Raw genomic sequence first — 20,704 nt, forward strand, 5'->3', positions numbered from 1 at the left:
CCTTATTACTATTATGGCCCCCACCCGCCGCCCAGGGGTGGGGGCCTGAGGGGAGGACAGTAGGTCCCCCCTCATTCCCATTATGGCCCCCACCCGCCGTCCAGGGGTGGGGGCCGGCGGGGGAGGACAGTAGGTCCCCCGTCCCCCCCCTTATTACCCTTTTTTTTTTTTTTTACAGTGAGCAGCCACAGGCTGCTCACTGTTTAGTGGACATGCCCCTACTCGCGATACAGCGAGTAGGGGCATTGGGGAGATTTGAATCTCCCTTGTGCTATTATGGGGGTCATATTGACCCCCATAGAGTGAGGGGGGGACCTGGGGGGCTTATGAAGTGGTGGGGAGCACAGCTCCCCACCGCTTCTGTCTTTACATATTGCAAGGAGGGAGCTGCACGTCGGTAGCTCCCTCCTTGTAATAAACCGAACAAACAAACGAACACTGATACACAGTGTTAGTTTGTTCGTCTGATTTTTTCTATTCATTCATTCGTCTGTCTGATGAATGAATGAATAGGTGAAATTCCCGTTCGCATGTCCAGATGTTTCACTGGGCATGTGCGGGAATCTCACAGTCTGTGTAGTGTGGGTAGATGACGTGTCCCACAGGGACTTCACCTACCCACACAAAGATGGCGGCGCCCTGAATATAGATCGGGGCAGAAAATAAAGAATAAAAAATAGGTAATGTGGGGGGCATAGGGGCATTTGGGGATGACTAGGGGGTCGATTGGATGTAGTTGAGGCGGGAGGGGGGTTAAAAAAAAAAACGGAACTCGGCATGACAGTGCCGCTTTAAAGCTGTGCACATCAATTGGGACCCCATCACAAAATATAAATCCATGAATAAAATAACCTCTGCATTAAAGGGTATCTCCATACTTCCTACAAGTTCACAACATTTAGTCCACAATATCAATTTTTAGACATACTGAGAGTATGACAGCTTAAATGGAAAACATATCCAAGAATTTGACGTTCGTTTATATAATTAATGTGCACCTATTCTGGGAAATTCCAATTTATATAGCTTACCTTTCGGAGAGCTGACGAATCTGTGGAATACCCATATACTTCTGAAAATGCTCCAGTACATTCACCACTCCTTGGAGAAGATTGGCAACTTCTCCGTACTGTCTTTTTCTTGTCATTGCCCTAGAGATCATAAAGATACTTAAAGTAACCAACTACATATACATACATACTTATCTAACATGAATCTACTTCAATAATATTGAAAAGGAAAATTGCACAAAAACAGCTGAGATGGTTTTGGTGTATATTTCAGGCCCTGCAGTCTCACTTCTTAATTGTCTGCCATTAAGAAAATAAATCACTTTGTTTATGCAGTCTTAGCCACACCTCTGCTCGCTGAGACTCAGCCTCCTTATACACTTCCTGCAAAAGAAGTCTAAATATTTTAGCTTCCTTTATTGCAGTATGTTTAATTTAGAATTTCTTATCAGCTGCTTTGTTGATAGCCTGCAGGAGCTTCATGCGTGTGATTAACGTTCAACTAACAGAGCAGAAGATAAGAACTTCTAAGCAAACTGACCATACTGTAAGATTTGATTGAAAGTTAAACCATTTTTTTCATGAAGGCTGTGCGAGTCATATACTGCATAAAAACAGAAACAAAAGTGAGTTGGATACTAAATGGCAGAGAAGTAAGCAGTGAGACTTCAAAAATGCTACATTAAGCTAAGATTGTTTCAGTGCTTAGAGTGTCCCTTTACGTAGTCTATTTTCCCAGCAAGCACATGTGGTGTTCATACACTCAAAAGTCAACATAATGAAAACATTTAGGGCCAAATAGCACAGATGAAACATTTTTCCAATTCAGCCTCAAGTAGAACAAATTGTCCAGCAATCCTTAATCAGTGTTGGCCTTTTTATTGGTACAACACAGGAAGGAAGTAGAATGACAATGATTCAGCCAATGCACTGCAGGGCTGTTTGTCAAACTGATGTAACTTAGTTAAGAATGTGAATAAATAGTATCTAATACATAAATAATGCCTAGTGCTCCAAACATTGGATCCCAAAATTCAGTGAAATGTTATGATCAACTAGGTAACAAGTTGACCACATGATTATTTTGTTTGCCAGTGTCCTATTTAATAACAATATCATACAATATTTGAATAATGCACCATAGATTCAAGTAATAATACTTTATACAGGACACCGAAATCCCTACATGGGGGGAAAAAAACATATCGCACAGTTTACTATGGGAATTGCTGGGAACTTAAGGTGACTTGCAAAACTTGGTACATAATAGCTGAATTAGAATGATTCTCCAAGGCAATTGTAATTACATACTGGTTACTTTGACCTAAAATTTGAAATTAATGTTGAATTCACTTTGAATTCCTGGCAATTCTCACTTTAGTAAATAACCTTGTGTGTGATAAAACTGATGTGCAAACAGGGAGAATCATAGAGAGGTGAGACATTTCAAGTCAATAAAAGGGAAAAGGGGGTGGGGGGGGCAGCTTTCACCAGCAGCAATTTTAACTCGATGCCAAGATATGGCACATTATGCATATTGAGAATCTCAAAGGCATCTTACAAGAAAACTGCCAATGTCTATATATTATCCGAGGCTTCTGGTTGGATAAATATAACAATGTGGAACATTTTAGGGACCTGTTAGGAGCTGAGGCATAGCCTACATGGTCCCTGCCGAGTACGACACAGATTGTGTTCCTATGTTGGTGTATAATTCTCTCTCTCTCTTTTTTTTTCGCCCATGGCCCTCCCCCCCTTTTTTATTCTCTGTTCAAACACTTTACAGTTATTTGATAATATTACTTTATGCAACATGTGGTTTATTCTGTGTGACCATTTCCTCAGATTTTTGTATTCCGCTTATTTTATTTATTCATTTTTTAACACAGTAAGCATTGTGGATATGGTGCAACAGGCATAGTCAGGTACTCTAGGGTGTATAGTTAAAAGGACACTATAGTCACCAGAACAACTACACACAGCTTATTGTATTTGTTCTGGTGAGTAGAATAATTCCCTTCAGGCTTTTTTTCAGAGAAAATGCAGTGTTTACATTACAGCCTAGGGATACCCCCACTGGCCACTCCTCAGATGTCTGCTAGAGGTGCTTCCTGGGGTACTGCAGTACTGCCATTCAATGTCTCCACCCCCTGCATGCAGACACTCAACTTTCCTAATAGAGATGCATTGATTCAATGCATCTCTATGAGGTCATGCTGATTGGCCAGGGCTGTATTTGACTTGTGCTAGCTCTGCCTCTGATCTGCTTTCTTGACAGTCTTAGCCAATCCTATGGGGAAGCATTGTAATTGGCTGACACCACCACTTCTGATGATGTCAGCAGACAGCAGGCAGATCAGGGGCAGAGGCAGCAGCTGCAGACTTGAATACAAGTAAGATTTTATTATATTTAGGGAGGCAGATGGTTGTTTTAACACTATAGGATCAAGGATACAGGTTTGTGTTCCTGACCCTATAGTATTCCTTTAAAGGATAACGGAGAGCACTGATCTAATGTACCACAAAATTAGACTCTGCTAGTCAAGACAGTACACCCCAATCCTGGCTACATCCATGTTACATCATTAAATTTGTGTTACCTAATAGTAGTATTCCATCTGAAAGCTGCATAACTCTCTTTAAGTTCCTGGTGTAAACCTGTGTGTTGGCCTTGCTGTCATGTCACAGTAGTCAACTCTTCCTTTATATTAAAAAAAACTACTTCTCCCTATTGTCTACATAACAAGCATATCAAGGTTTAACTCCTAGTTAGAGGTATATTTGTCCTTATTTTATGAATAAAAGTTGGTTGAAAATTCTTATTTTATAAATAAAAATCCCAACTCCAACAACAATTACATATAAAACCATTTAAAATTGGGGAGAGAAAGGGATATTTACTCAGTAAACGATTCTTTACACGTTTATATTAGGTTTAGTTTTTTCACCATTTTGACTATTTGTTATAATTTGGTTTTCAGTCCACTTGAGCCATTAAACGCTAAACAAAATGGTCTTTAAAATATTTATGTACGGGGGGCGGAGCCTGACCGCTGAACAGATCAGACGTGTACTGTCTGAGCTCTGGCACCTGGGCCAGAAATTCGGAGGTAACTCCGTGCCATCAGTAGCCACAGTCCCAAACTGACACCCAATCTATTCACAAGATGAGGGCGCACACGTTGATACCGCTTCTGACCCGATACGGCACTGGAGTAACCCGACCGAGACCTGGAGCCTACCCGAGCTTGAGCCGGGGAGAGATGGCCGCTCCCCTGGTTCTCCGAACGGCGTCCCGCTGCCGCCGCTCCCCCCCACCCCCCTTTGGACCGGCAGGGCTTAGCCCCACGGGCGACCAACACCGACAACTGCCTGGCCCAAGTACAAATTAAGCCGCAGAATAAAACCCAGATGGCATACTCCAGAATAGTGGATGTCCCGCAGCCACATGGGCAGGCAGAGAGCGAACCACCAAAGAGCGCAAGCACACCCAAATGGCAGAACTGACTTGCGAACCCCGCATGCCCCAGGGAAAAGCCAGGTACCCACCTCAAGCGCCTACAAGCTCCGGCAATGAAACGCAAGCGGAGAGACAAAGGGCGGGAAACAAGGGGATCCCCCATGGGCACTCCCGACACACAAAACACAAAACCTTACAAGATGAGCCAACTCAGGCAGAAAACAACCAGGGGATTACCCCCGGAACATCAGCCACAGGCGCGGAGGATCCGACGCCACAGAAGGAGACTCCACACCAGGACCTTCAACAGCCCCTACACAGGGAAGAACGCGGCCCTCTCCAAGAGTAACCAAACTCGCGGTCCACAAATGCAGGTCCCCAGGACAGTCCAGGACCCTGAGGAGGGCTTACCAGAACTATGCCATCAGATCGCCTGCAGCCCCCTCCGCTCACCACCTAGCCTAGGCATTGGCTAACTCTGGACTCTGTGCCCGGCACTTGTAAAGCTGTACCATCCCTGCAAGCACAGAAACCACAGACTGTACCCGCAGCCTCACATACCCCTTGACTTACCTGACAACCATGCAGCACCACCAGTATCCAGAGCACACCTAACGCACATACCATGACACCGCATTTGACGGACACACAATGCCGCAGTTAATCCTACTATATGCAGGCCCTGACAACAACCCCCACAACTACCGATATAGACCTCAGACCCGTCAAGGGGAGCACTGGTAGGCCAGACACAAGAAATTCTACACACTACACGTTGGTACCCGTGCCAGACCAAGCTAGAATACAACTGTACAGCCCAAACGACACAATAGCGACCAGACATTCACGCGATTATAGCTTGTAAACACTTAACACTATGTCGTACAAACTACAGTGAAGCTACTTATAACTCCAAACTATGCTAGTTATTTAATGCTCCTATTGCTAGATCTGAAAACACACTCGGTGAATAATATTGGAGCTCCACATACTTAAACGTTATAATAATATAAAATTGTGCAGATCCTCTATATGCCATGTTTGACCATGTATGATGTTATTATGCTCGTGACTGCTATTGTGGCAACACGGCCAGCTTGTTAAACCTTGCACACAAAAATAAAGAATTAAAAAAATATATATATATTTATGTGCATTGCTGTGTTATTTTAGGATTGAATAAGAACTTACTTGCTTATTTTCTAAAATGTTTCAGAACTTACTCTAATGAATCAACTCCTCCAGCCAACATGTGCAGGTGGTTTAGCGTTGTTATTGAGGTAGTCAAATGACGCTTGGCATGGTCCAGTTGCTTGATATCCCTAGTGATTTCTTTCACCTGAAAAGACATATTAAAATAGGTTATTTTAAGACTGCCTAACATGGGAGTTTGGAAAATCAAGTCTGGGTCATTATCTGGTCTCTAATAACTGAGCTTTTACCACCAAGATAGAGAGTGCAAAATTCTCATAAAAAAAAAAAAAAATAATAATAATCATAAAGTCAATATGTGACTTCAGACATCATGCAATTTTCCAGCAGCTATATGGCATCTTGTAATTTTGGTCAAGGCAATAAACATTCAGATACTCCACAGTGGGTACAAATACACTTACCTTTTTCTAAATGCTGTTTAAAAAGTCCAGTAAATAGAAAGATAGCGAAGATAGAAGTCTTAGTGCAAATTTCCTGGCTAATATTAGTGCACCAAGAGCCAATGCATTTAGTGGATGCAACAATACAAAAACTGGAAATATACTGTGCACTCCTTTAACCCCTTAAGGACTGAGCCAAATGTATACGTTTTGATCAAAATAAAACCTAAGCAAAACTTGGAATTTGATTATATGTCTGTTCAACTGTAATTCACCTCTTTCAAATTAAGTGCACCCACACTTAATATATATCATTTTATTCAGGAGAAATATGGCTTTCATTTAACATCAACTATTTAGCTATGAAACATCATTTAATATGAATAAAATATAAAAAAATGGGAGAAATTACAATATTTTTTATTTTAGTTCTGCATGACATTTTAACTGTGAATGTCATAATACCGTTTGCTTTTTTTTTGCGAGTTTTAGTAAAGAGTACAACTTTTTATGTGAATAACAGATAAACAATATGGACACCGGAGCTGGACAGACATCACCTAGCTTAACCAACTCAGTTTTATGGTTATTAACTAAGACACCCAGACTCCCCTATAGGGCAGCTAACAGAGCTTATAACTTGGGGGATGCTAGTAATGGGCTTCATGCGCCTTGTGGCTAATTGTCGTAGCGCCCTGAAACAAAGGCTCTAGTAAGGCATGTGTGGTAAGTATATGCAGCTGGGTAGCCTTCAATGGCTAGGGAGCAGAGCTTTAGTACGCTGGTGCTGAAATAGGAGGCCGTGGTCGTATGTGGGGCATGCAGAGGTTGGCTGTAATAGTACAGGGGTACCACTTGCGCGCTCTGTGTGGTGAGGGGGGGGGACCAGGGATATGCTATCTTAGCGCTATATCTGAAGCCTACAGAGCCAAGACAACAGGGGTATGGTAGATAATCTCAACTAACATCAAAGAAAAAGAAAAAAAATTACATATTTAAGGAGCATTATGTGCAAGTTAGGGCACAGGAAGATGCAGCCACAGAATTCAGGGTGGCAGTTCGGCAGCCGCGGGCGCTTTCCTTCTGGGCACAAACGGAGTGATGTCCGCTACCTTCCAGGCTGAGTGGTCTGGTGGCGGTGACTTCTCCTCTGGCAGGCCGAGGGATTGCAGGAAGGCTGGTGCTTCAGTAGGGTGTGATATGGCATATGTCTTGCCCGCTTGAAAGAGTTCGAGTTCTCCTGGAGGAGCTGGGTAATTGGCTTGAGAGTTCTCCGACATGTCAAAGTATGCCTTAAGAAGTCCCGATAAAATGGCAGATGTGCCCCCTCAAAAGAGACTGTGGGGGTGCCCCTGACTGCCCCTATGATAACTCCACAGTCAGAGTCCCGCACCAGTTTCAATAAGACATCCCTGGGCTGCGTTGGTCGCTTTGTTGAGTTGGAAGCAGGAAACCACCACAAGCGGCTTGGTCTGTTTGGGCATGAGGAGAGCGGCAAGGAGTCTTCTGTAATGAGGGAGCTCTGCTCCTGAAATTAGTTTCCAGCACCCCCCTGATCCTCAGGTTGCGTGCCTTGGCCCTGTCCTCCATATTGGCTATCTGGGACTGATGGTCAGCACACTGCTTCTGCAATGCTCCTATGGCAGCATCTGTAGCTGATTGTGCGAGTTTGGAGCCTTCCATGCTTTCCTCCACTTTGTGCACACGTGTTGTGAGGGTGGACACTGCTTCACGGACTGGCGCAATGTCCGTATTAAACATGGCCTGGATCTCTTTGGCCAAAGTTAGCGTTAATATTTGTTTGTGTGTGAAAAATGCAAAAAACTAATTTGAACGCCAATTTTGGCCAGTGTTTGTGACTAAGTGGCTACTAAAAGAGACTTACATACCCCATTTGCAATACCTTGGGTTGTCTACTTTTGCAAATGGTGTGCCATCATGGGGGTAATTCTCACTCCTGGGCTACCATATGGTCTCAAAGGCAACGTAACCATTCTGGCGAATTTCAATGTGAAAAACTGAAACACAAGCCTTATATTTTACTCTGTATCTTTTAAAAACATCATACATAAAACCTGTACATGAGGGGTACTGGTATACTCCGGAGACTTCGCTGAACACAAATATTAGTATTTCAAACCCGTAAATGTTATAACAATTATATCATCAGTGTAAGTGCCGTATGTGCGCGAAAAATGCAAAAAAAAATGTCACTTTCACTGATATCATTGTAATAAATTTTACTGTTTTGAAACAGCGAAGTCTTCCGAGTAAAACAGTACCCCCCATGTACAGGTTTTATAGTTTATTGGAAAGTTACAGGGTTAAATATAGTGCTAGCAAATTAAATTCCCTGGACTTTTGGTTATCAGACAGGACCCGCAAATTGTAATTAATAAAATTACTTAATTATGTAAAAATATTACATAAACATATACGTATGTCTGTGTATATATATATATATATATATATGTATATATAATGTATTTTTAAATCATATTTACGTATATATAGTGATATACAATTTGTTGGGGTTTTGCACTCCAGCTTTCCTCTTTTTAAAATGGAAAGCTGCACAAACATACAGATTCCAAGTAAAGCACTCAAGGACATTATAAAAATAAAAATAGCTTTTAATCCATAGTCAACGTTTCAGTTCACTTCAGTAAACTTTCATCAGGACACAAATAGCATGTACCATTAATGACTGACTATAAATAAGGAGAGTTCCCTTACCCGACTTCAGATATTTATGTCTATAGATCTATGTATTATTTTGTTCTAAGCGTATTTTGATATCAAAATACAGTTAGAACGAAATTACACATATTTATTTATTATTTCTAATTTTTAACAGATTTATATATATATATATATATATATATATATATATATTTTAATTAATATAATTTTATGTGTATTTTGATTATATATATTAATATTAAAATATACTTAGACAGTGTAGGTGTATGTATCTGTATGTATGTGTAAGTGTATATCTATGTAAGTATATATATATATATATATATATATATATATATATATATACACACACACTTAGATCATATATAGAATGATCTAAGTATATATTTAATTTTAAACAGTTTTAAACTTTTGTTTACTATATTTCAGGCAGCAAGGGGACTACCTGTCATCCAAGGCACACCCCCTGCTGGCCAGATCAGCAGCAGGGGGACTCGCAGTGACGATCGCCGGCAAGCAGGTAAGTGAATAGGAAGGCGTGGACGTGCTAAGCTGCCCGCCGGCGTTTAGAGACGGGTCCCCAAGGATGGCATAGCACGCCCACAGTCCTTAAGGGGTTAAGTTAAAAGGCTGCAGAATATCTAGTTTTTTATTGAGTTTATGGCGTGTAATGCAACCCAGTTGCCATCTTGGCAGCGAGGGAGGCAGAGAGCCCATGACTTACTGTGCTCTTCCTGCACAGTTCCCTCGCGTGCCCTGCAGTGAGTCAACAGCTGGGATATGATCTCATCCCAACATTGGCATTCCTACTGGACACGCGAGGGACCGGTGCAGGAAGAGCAGCGATCCCATCACAGTAGCAACTACAGCTTATTTTTTTGTTCTGGTAAGTAGAATCATTCCCTTTTGCAGAAAACACGGTCTTACAAGGAAAGGTTAAAATATCTTAACATGTATAGCTTGGAGGAAAGACGAGATGGGGGATATGATAGAAACATTTAAATACATAAAGGAAATCAACACAGTAAAGGAGGAGACAATTTTTTAAAGAAGAAAAACTACCACAACAAGAGGATATAGTCTTAAATTAGAGGGGCAAAGGTTTAAAAATAATATAAGGAAGTATTACTTTACTGAGAGAGTAGTGGATGCATGGAATAGTCTTCCAGATGAAGTGGTAGAGGTTAACACAGTGAAGGAGTTTAAGCATGCGTGGGATAGACATAAGGCTATCCTAGCTATAAAATAAGGCCAGGGATTAATGAAAGTATTTAGAAAATTGGGCAGACTAGATAATCCGAATGGTTGTTACCTGCTTTCACATTCTATGTTTCTATGTAACCACTGGCCACTAGGGAGGTTCCACTCCAGCCCTCCTAGAGCAAGGTAGGGAGGCTGGGTGGACCTCTTCATTACCAAAGGTTTCTGTATGTGATTGTGTGTCTGTGATTGTGTGTATAGGTCTGTGTGTATATCTGTGATTGTGTGTGTATATCTGTCTGTATAGGTCTGATTGTGTAGGTATATCTGAATGTGTGTGTTTGTGACTGAGTATGTGTGCGTGTGTATGTCTGTATAAAGGTCTGTGATTGTGTGTATACGTGTACATCTGGTTATGTGTATTTGTATATACATATGTATGTGTTTAGTAGAAAGCACCCAAATTTGGTATCCTTAAATATGGCAATCCAACATAAGGATAATAAGGGTGTTATTTACTAAACAAATGAAATATCAAAATTAAGCAAAGGGATTTTGAAGTTTTATAGCACAAATTAATTATATTATATATTTTAGGTGCGGCAAAAAAAATAAAAAATCATTGGGAATATGTACATACAGATTCACTTATAGAAAATCTCCTTACTGGCATTTCCTAAAACCATATAATCACGGGCACATAAAGCAGAATTTAACTTAAAAACATCGGAAAGTAATGCACATACTTATTAGCTTCATGTTCCAATGCAAAACAGAGCTTTTACTTAATTTTATTAGTACACCGCAAAAATGGCTTAAAGGTAAACATTGCTTAAGCAGTAAAACATCATAGATTGTGGTGTAAAAAATGCTGGCATTAAGGATTAAATTTAAAAAAAAAAATTAGAAGACTCTTGATTCACATTAAAGTTAAACGGACAGTCCTCATTCTACATACCATTTGTTCTGATTTTTCGGCTTTATCCTTGATGTCTTTGATCTTGCTAAAGAGTTGCTGTATGGCTTTCTGGGCTTCTTCCAGAGCCTATGTGTGTAAAATAAAAAAGCCTTAGCAATTTATCAATTCTATATAACGATGACAGTATTTATTATTCAACACGCAAATTCTTAACAATGTATTTATTCTGAGCACAATACCATTACATTTTGTTACACATAAAATGTATGAGTGTAAATAAACTTTGTGTGTATATAAAATTTCAAATAAACATTATATATACAGTTGCTCTTTTCTAAACACTTTTTTATCTATAATTTGCAATAATAAACACGCTACACTGCAGCGCCAATGGTACTTGCCAAACCAACATATACAACATGTACTTGCATACTATGAAACACGAATAGGAGCACAGTTTAATCGTCTCTACTGAAAGCTTGTTCAAACAAACAAGGTACTCTCACAAAATATGATTACTTTATCATTTCAAAATAGATTTCAATTTGGATTAGTTGTTAGATGTTCAGACTGCCAAGGTCATTTTGGTGGTATTCACACAACTGCATTAAGCCCCCAAATTGCAAATATCAGTGAAAATTCAAAAAATTGTTTCAAAACTAATATTCAGACATGCACTAATCATTCGGAGACCACAACCTCCATTATCAACTGTTGTACTTACATCCATATCACATGGAGTGCAACAATATCAACTATGCTTCCTATGAGGGGATGATGGGACAAGCCAGAAATTGACCCTCAGACAATTGTTTATGCTTCTGTTCGCTTTGGTTATAGTCTCTTGAACTTCTTTCATTTTATTTGTATTTAATTCATTGCTTTTTGGCAATAAATAAAATAAATAAAACTCAGGAATAATTTAGGAAATGCTTGAGAGTTTATTCTAAGCGTAGAAATATCCGGATTATTCAGAGGTCATTTAAGCATTTTGAGATTAATCAAAGACTACTTGCATGGGCTCATTTCCAGTATTTCAGATATCCAACATAAGTTATTATCATCATCTCCAGTTATGGCCCCGTGGACCCTAATCCAGATATCTCCAATGAAGTAGTGGACACTTCCTTTCCTATAGTTCCAATGCATTTAGCAACTGGAAAATATATTGATTGATAATTCACATTTCATTAGCATCATTAAAATATTTAAAACCAACTGTTATTTTAACCTCCTCTTGGGCAATCCAATTGTTCTCCACAGAGATGCATCAATGCTTTTCTATAAGAAAATGTTCTACATTTGTAGTTGTCATCATGTCAGACATGGATTATGGCATTCTTGGAGCAAGCGCTTCTATTGATTGACATTCACTAGAGACATACTCACAAATGTAAACATTGCCGTTTCTCTAATTCAGTAGTACGTGCTTTTGCCAGTCTACATGGATAGCATCTAGGCTCCAAGACTGATACATTAGAGGGCTTCAAGTACTATGACAACTTCATCTCAATATAGTTATTATAGAGTATGGAGGTTCTGTTAGCCATTTCACCATATGAGAATATAGGGACCCTATAAAGCACCCAGACCACTTCATCTCATTGGAGTGGTGAGGGTGAAGTGCCCCTGTCCCCATAACATTGCAGTTTTAAAGAAACAAGGTTAAGACAATTTCTAGTGGCTGTCTCCCAGAGGTGCTTCCAAGCTTCTCACAAAGTTTAACTCTGTGAGACAAAATTTGATTTCCTCGCGGTTTGCATGAGGACGCCTAGTCTTCAAAATCCCCATCAGAAAGCATTGGTTTAAACCTTTTCTACAGGAAATACATATTGCTTGTTAGGTTTCGCACATGTGCATTAGGTTCCCCTATCACCATGGCGCTGGAGGAGTCAAGATATAAGTGGGGAAAAAATGGGTTTTAACTCTTTATTCCACCTGGTAGCCATCACAGAGAAAGCATACAGACAAGAGGAGAAATCAATGTTGCTATTTCTCCTCTTCATTTAAAATACATACCCCTGTTTTGCCTTGTCTGAACTAGATCTTGATGTTATTTACTAAATTAAAATAAAAATAGAGCATCACATAAAAAAGGTGATGCGATTTTCAAGGTTTTATTCAATAGTGTAAATTCCAGAGACATGATAGTTTCCCTCTAAATTGTTTTCAAATTATTTAACCCCATGTGTACCTGGTGGTAGGCTGAGAGTGGTACATGATGGTCCAGCTTATCACTGGCCTCCCATTGAAAGAAGTGCTACCCACAACACAGAGCAGGACATTTCCCTCGTGCCTACTTCTGCTCTTGCTTTTTAACTTTTTATGTTAAATTTAGTATTTTCTTTTCTGTAACTAGAAATGACTATCTAGAAGCATTTCAAAATCTACTCATTGAATTTGTTCCTTACATAAGTGGACATGTAAATGACCAGGAAAATATTTTTTTGGGGAACCAGGCAATATATATACCAATCTCCATCTATGTAGCAGTATCACATAAATACACAACTAACATAAAATGTATTTATTTTTTTTATTCTCCACTTAATCTTGTCATAACAGTTTTAACTCCAAGTGATATATGAATCCTTGTGAGGTAAATGTTAAACTTATCTGCCAGAACAATTATGGTACTTTAAATAATACCTCTGATTTCTCATAGTTTAAAAATCAGTAATAAGTATTTAAAGAAATAAATTAAAGTACACTCATTTGGTTTGTTATACATGTTTCTTTGTACAGACGGTATAACTCAGGGGTTATCTAAGGAAAACATGAATAGTATATTTTGTTCCCTATTTTTACTTCTTAGTAATATGAAGTGGTTGAGAATTATCTAGAATTCATTTCCCAGACAAGAACAAAAGAATCTCTAAAATTGGTTTCTGAAATTATAAAATCTAACCATTCTAGCCAATAATAGCAGGAAGCACCTCTAGTGGCTGTCTGGTAGAAATCCACTATTATTATTATTATTATTATTATTATTATTGGCATTTATATAACACCAGCTTATTCTGCAGTGATTTACAATATTATAAAAGGGGACATTTAACAATAAATGAAACCACTACAAAATGTTACAGGAACAATAGGTTGATGAGGACCCTGTTCAAACAAGCTTACAGTCTAGATGAGGTGGGGTATAAAAACACAATAGGTAGGTCATCGAGGGGGATAGCAACCCAATGACAAGGTAGCAAAGTAGCAGAACTGGAATGTGAGAGTGGAGTCCTTAAGGAGAGTGTAAGAGTTTGTGAAGTAGAAGTTACTCTGGAAGGCCATAAGCTTTTCTGAAGAGATGGATTTTGAGGGACTTCTTAAATGATTGAAGACTAGGAGAGAGATTGATGAGGATAGACAGGCTGTTCCAAACTAAAGGAGCCACACGCGAGAAGTCCTGCAAGTACGAGGTACAGTAAGGGTACAAGTAGTGGACAAGAGAAGGTCACCTGCAGAGTGGAGAGACCTAGGAGAGGCATATCTATGGATCAGTGAAGAAATATAGCAGAGGCTACAGTTTACAGCTTTATCTGTAAGGGTTAACATTTTAAATGAACTCCTATCGGATAGAAAAGCCAATGTAAGGATTGACAAAGGGGCGAGGTATAAATGCAAAAACAGGAGAGAAAAGTCAGTCTGGCAGAAGCATTCATTACAGACTGCAGCTAGGCAGTACGGCTTCTGGGAATTAGAACAATCAAATGCAAGAAATTACAAGATCATGAACAAGCTCCTTAGCATCTTCTGTACAAAAGCGGAGGACAAGTTTTTTAAGGTGAAAGTGACTGATGATGGCAACAAAAGAAAAAAAAAAAGTTACCTGCGCACTTCCCAAATCCCTATGCATATTTAAATACATGGAGGTTATTTAGTAACCCCAATGGCCATTAGAAGCAAGCCCATCTGCCACATCAACGCAAACCGCTTAGGTGGGTCCTACACCAACTTCACCTTGCTTCCTTGACCTTCAGGCAAAGAAATCTTTAATGAGACAGAGAAGGGTATTTTTTCTAAGCCCCTACCTAATTGTTATAAACCCTTAATAGGGAACACATGGGGTTAGCCGCAGCATTGTAACATAGCTGTGTTACCTATCCAAATCCCTATGCATATTTAAATAAAAGGAGGTTACTTAGTTGCTCCTATGGCCATTGGAGTTACAAAATAATCTCCATGTATTTAAAGGGACACTATAGTCACCTGAACAACTTCAGCTTAATGAGGTTGTTCAGGTGAGAACTATAGCTCCCTGTAGCCTCTCTCATGTAAACACTGTATTTTCTGAGAAAATACAGTGTTTACATTGAAAGCTAGGAACACCTCCAGTTGCAGTCACTCAGAGTGAACCAGAGGAAATTCTGAGTTGATGGAGGCATAATATGAACTTTCCTCATAGAGATTCATTGATTCAATCCATCTCTATGAGGAGATGCTGATTGGCCAGGGCTGTGTTTGAATCATGCTGGCTCTGCCCCTGATCTGCCTCCTTGTCAGTCTCAGCCAATCCTATGGGGAAGCACTGTGATTGGATCAGGCTATCACATGTCAGCAGACTGCTGTTTTTTCCGGAGTCTAACAGCATGCAGATTTACAGCTTCTGGCTTGAGTACAGTAAGATTTTTACTATACTTTTATTCAGGGGGGCTAGATGGTCGTGTTAACACTATAGGGTCAGGAATTGTCATGGAGTAACACTTCCAGGTTCGGCACTCAGCTGTGAGGAGCCGGACCCCGCCCCCCTCTGACACAGCTCTGATGGTATTTAGGGAGACTGGGCCAGAGGGAGGGTGCTTGGTGATTGATTGTGTGAGCTAACGTGTGAGCTGCCTCGAGACCGCGGGCTCCACAGGCTCTGCTACTGGGATCTACTTCCACCGGACTTGCCTCTCCACAAGCTCAGACAAGTCGTTCCAGCCTTTGAGCAAATGCAAGGAATGCTGCATGCCATAAAGGATTACTGGATAACGGATACTTTGCTACTTTACAAGTGGACCATATCTCTGAACTATTGGAGGACTACCCATATTAACCTTAAGTATATCTTTCAGATATTGGTCTACAAAATCATTTATTAATGAACTAATGCTTGCTTACTCAAACCTTCATTGCTACAAGTTACTAATCTCATGAAGGACAACTCCCATCATGCTTATTCACTATGAACTGTTCTTGCTTTGCAAATATTCTTAGCTACTTGATTATTGTTCCTATTGAAGATTATTCTCATGAACTTAAAGAATGTTACTTAATGGATCTGTGAAGAAATACTTAATAATGAACTTTGTGTTGTTGATTACTTGCCCTTCTTCTTATTGGATTATTGCCTAAATGCAATTCATTTAAGTTTAACACTTATTAAAACTTCGGTTGAATCAAGTTACCAGAGATTCTCTCTTTTCTTAAAGCTACAGTATTGATACTTAAGGATTCTCCATTTCTTCACTATTGTAATTAGGGAGTTTACAAGCTGCAGTTGAGTTCCAATCCAAATCACCCCTAGTAGCGTAACAGGAATATATGTAGTTGCACTGGTGACTATAGTGTCCCTTTAAATATGCATAGGTTATTTGGGAAGTGCACAGGTAACTTTTTTCTTTGTTTTTTTTACTGTATGTAAAGAGAAAAGGGCAAAGAAGGAAAATGGGAAAAAATTATCAAAGGAGAAATAGAGATACATTTTTCGGGATTGTCTAGTCAAGTCATTTTAAAACGTCAGTTATTCAAAATCAATACATACAGAATGCATATAAAACAAAAAAAGAGCAAACGTGAGTAGAGATCTGATACTTTTTTTTTTTTTTTTTTTAATGGAGATGGTGTGCTGTTCAACAGACTACGCCAACACTATGTTACTCAAGGGTGCCATAAACACTTACTTAGTAAACTGATACAATTGCACGGCCAAGTCTGATCCCACAAAATGAAAGGTATATGTAGACAGTATAGTGTAGTGCTCAAAAAACAAGAAAACGGCAGTCATATCTTATTATATCACATACCTCTGCTGCTCCAAATACCCAATAGAGAATACAGTGTGGATGTAAATAATGATCTTTTAAATGTAGCAAGCAAATTACCAATGAGCATCAGTGACTTTGGCAGATAATAGTACAAAACGGCAGGAAATAAAAGGATATTGAATTACACATTAACTTCCTTTGTCTTATTTTGTACAGATTTTTTTTTTTTGGTACTTGCCAGCTTTATTAAAAATACAAAGCTAATCTAAGCCGTTTCTGAATCCAGCAATGAGACATCTGTTTTGTCCTTCTAAAAGTATCTGCTTACGTTTACTCCGGAAGTATTTTTATCCATGACTGAAATCAACACAGTGAGTTAAAATATAGACAGAGTAATCTTAATACAAGTTTGCCAAAATATTTTCAGATTACAGACAGGGTACTTTTCTGACTCTAATGGCCTAGAACATTTATTATGAACAAATGTCAAAGTACAAAATGTTATGCATTCCACATGCATTTATGTAGCTTTGTGATTGCATGTGTGCTTATATGTGTGCCATGTCAGTATATGCAACTCGTGGGACAATTAAAATAATGAGTACATTTGTGTAATGTCTGTAATAATGGGGGCAATTCCATGCGTAATTTCACAAGTTAAACAAATGTTTGTTTACAATGTTAGTGGTGAGTACATTTCAGTGCAGCCAGATATCAGCCAACCTGGATTAGCTTGGCATGTTTGGGAGGTGGAGGTAGGCAAATTCCATCCACTCTACAGAGACATACTGAATCACATCTCTTTGACATGCTCAGGAATTGAAGGACAGATCCACTTCACCTCTCTGACAGATGGGGAGCAGCAATAATACACAGCCTTGGCTACTGCAACCTCTAAAATTAATGCCTAAGCAGCCAGGCCAATGTCTGCCTCGTTATCGATCATATTTTTTCCTCCGCATTAATTTTAGTCATGAAAAGAGAAAGGCTTGCAGAAATGTCTGTTCAATTAGACATAGGGACACATCAATTGTCAAGTCAAAGGGCAAAGAGTAGGATATAAATTTAAGAAGGATTGAAAGGTCTAGACATGACTAGACTAATGCAAGGAGCCTAAATAACAAAATGGGGGAACTAGAGGCATACACTAAACAATATGATATAATAGGCATAACTGAAACATGGTGGGATGAGACACATTATGAGACACATGACTGGGCAGTTAACTTAAATGGGTACATGTTATTTAGGAAGGATAGGAAAAACAAGAAGGGTGGTGGGGTATGTTTGTATGTCAACCATGATTTAAAACCAAATCTTAAGCAAATGGAATGAGATGAGAAAAATGTGGAAGCTTTATGGGTAAATATCTGCTTGGGGGAAAAGAAGGGAAACCAACTATTGGTTGGGATATGTTATAAACCACCTAATGTTAATATTGACGAGGAACAACAGCTGGTTGAGCAAATTGAGAAAGCTGCAAATCTGGGTAACACTTTAATTATTGGAGATTTTAACTACCCGGACATAAATTGGGACAGAGGGACTAGTAGCTCAGCAAAGGGAATTAGGTTTTTAAACTTGTTAAATTACACCATGTCACAACTTGTACAAGCACCAACTAGAATGGACGCTTGTCTGGACCTGGTTTTAACAAACAACGTTGATCTTTTGACCAACATTCAAGTAGGTGAGCACTTGGGAAATAGTGATCACAATATAGTGTCCTTTGAAATAAACTCGAAAAAACAAAAGCACATGGGGTATACTAAAACATATAATTTTAAAAAGGCCAATTTCAATAAGTTAAGGGAAGCTTTACAATATATTGACTGGCATAAACTCTTTAGTGAAAAGAACACTGAGGCTAAATGGATCATCTTCCAACAAATATTAGAAAGGTACATTTCTCAGTATGTACCATTAGGAAATAAATATAAAAGAAACAGATTAAAACCAATGTGGCTTAGTAGAGAAGTAAAACAAGAGAAAAGGGCATTTAAATCGGACAAATCAGATGCATCTAATAAAAGATATAAGGAAGCAAAATATGCGTGCAAAAAGGCAATTAGAATTGCTAAACTTCAAAATGAAAAAATGATAGCTAAAGAGAGCAAGACCAACCCCAAAGCATTTTTAAGTACATAAATTCTAAAAAAAATGTAGTTAATGAAGATCAGGAAAAGGCAGGAATTTTAAATAACAATTTCTCCTCCGTATATATTAAGGAAGAACCCATAGCAATAGATGTGCAAATTATTGCTACTAAAAACTCGCAGAATAATTGTAATTGGTTAACTCAAGACAAGGTGCTGCAGCAACTAAAGAAAGTTAATATAAACAAAGCTTCCGGGCCTGACGGTATCCATCCACGTGTTCTTAAGGAACTAAGTGTAGAAATAAGTGAACCAATGTTTTTAATCTTTCAATATTCTTTTCTTTCAGGAAGTGTTCCGGAGGATTGGAGGAAGGCAGATGTGGTTCCTATATTCAAAAAGGGTTCAAAATCCTTGCCTGCAAATTATAGACCTGTGAGCTTAACTTCTGTGGCTGGTAAAATATTTGAAAGGTTATTAAGGGATAATATTCAAGAATTCCTTGAGAAGAACATGGTTATCAGCAAATATCAGCACGGTTTTATGAAACACAGGTCATGTCAAACTAACTTGATTGCGTTCTACGAAGAAGTAAGTAGAAGTATAGATCAGGGTTTTGCAGTGGATGTGATCTATTTGGATTTTGCCAAGGCATTTGATACAGTTCCACACAATAGATTAGTGTTCAAACTCAAGGAAATCGGTCTAGATGAAAATGCTTGTTCTTGGGTAGAACATTGGCTTAAAAACAGAGTAAAAAGAGTTGTCCTTAATGGTAAATTTTCAAGCTGGACAGAGGTGGCAAGTGGTGTCCTTCAGGGGTCTGTTAGGGGACCCCTTCTATTTAACATGTTTATAAATGATCTTGAAGACCGCATTGAAAGTCATGTTTCAGTGTTTGCAGATGACACAAAACTTTGTAAAATAATACAATGTGAGGAAGATATTACTTTGCTGCAGAGGGATTTAGATAGACTGGGGGACTGGGCACTCAAATGGCAGATGAAATTTAATGTTGAAAAATGCAAAGTTATGCACTTCGGCGTAAAGAATACACAAGCAACGTATTCCCTTAATGGAAGCGAATTAGGGATAACAACACACGAAAAGGACTTGGGAATTGTTATAGACAACAAACTATGCAACAATGTGCAATGTCAATCAGCAGTGGCCAAGGCCAGTAAGGTATTGTCATGCATGAAAAAGGGCATTCATTCTCGGGGCGAGAATATAATTTTGCCTCTTTATAAATCACTGGTAAGACCACATTTTGAATATGCTGTGCAATTTTGGGCACCTGTTCTAAAGAAGGATATTATGGCACTAGAAAAAGTGCAGAGGCGGGCTACAAAATTAATAAAAGGAATGGAACATATCAGCTATGAAGAAAGGTTAACAAATTTAAACCTATTTAGTTTATAAAAACGTTGCCTGAGAGGGGATATGATAACATTATACAAATATATTCGGGGCCAATACAAACCATTGTGTGGAAATCTATTCACAAACCGGACTTTACATAGGACATGAGGCCATGCGTTTAGACTGGAAGAAAGAAGATTTTGTCTAAGGCAAAGGAAAGTTTTTTTTACTGTAAGAACAATAAGGATGTGGAATTCTCTGCCTGAAGAAGTGGTTTTATCAGAGTCCATACAGATGTTCAAACAGCTACTAGATGCATACATGCAAAAACAGAATATTCAAGGATATAATATTTCAATGTAGGGTAATAACTGCTTGATCCAAGGATAAATC

The 20,704-nt window shown here is 38.9% G+C and overlaps 1 protein-coding gene across 2 annotated transcripts in view; it reads right to left on the reverse strand.

The window, feature by feature from the left end:
- The window catches only part of VPS53 (VPS53 subunit of GARP complex), a 166,080-nt gene that overhangs the window by 111,557 nt on the left and 33,819 nt on the right, over positions 1 to 20,704 (reverse strand). For both annotated transcript variants that reach the window (XR_010090947.1, XM_063457083.1), the window contains exons 5-7: positions 10,927 to 11,013; positions 5,694 to 5,809; positions 1,032 to 1,151 (exon numbers count right to left, since the gene is read on the reverse strand). Coding sequence is in view for 1 of the 2 variants with exons in the window: in XM_063457083.1 (XP_063313153.1) it covers positions 1,032 to 1,151; positions 5,694 to 5,809; positions 10,927 to 11,013 (323 nt within the window). In the remaining variant the exon portion in view is untranslated. The remainder of the gene's footprint in view (positions 1 to 1,031; positions 1,152 to 5,693; positions 5,810 to 10,926; positions 11,014 to 20,704) is intronic.

Source organism: Pelobates fuscus, chromosome 1, assembly GCF_036172605.1.
Source record: "Pelobates fuscus isolate aPelFus1 chromosome 1, aPelFus1.pri, whole genome shotgun sequence".
Taxonomy (NCBI): Eukaryota; Metazoa; Chordata; class Amphibia; order Anura; family Pelobatidae; genus Pelobates; species Pelobates fuscus.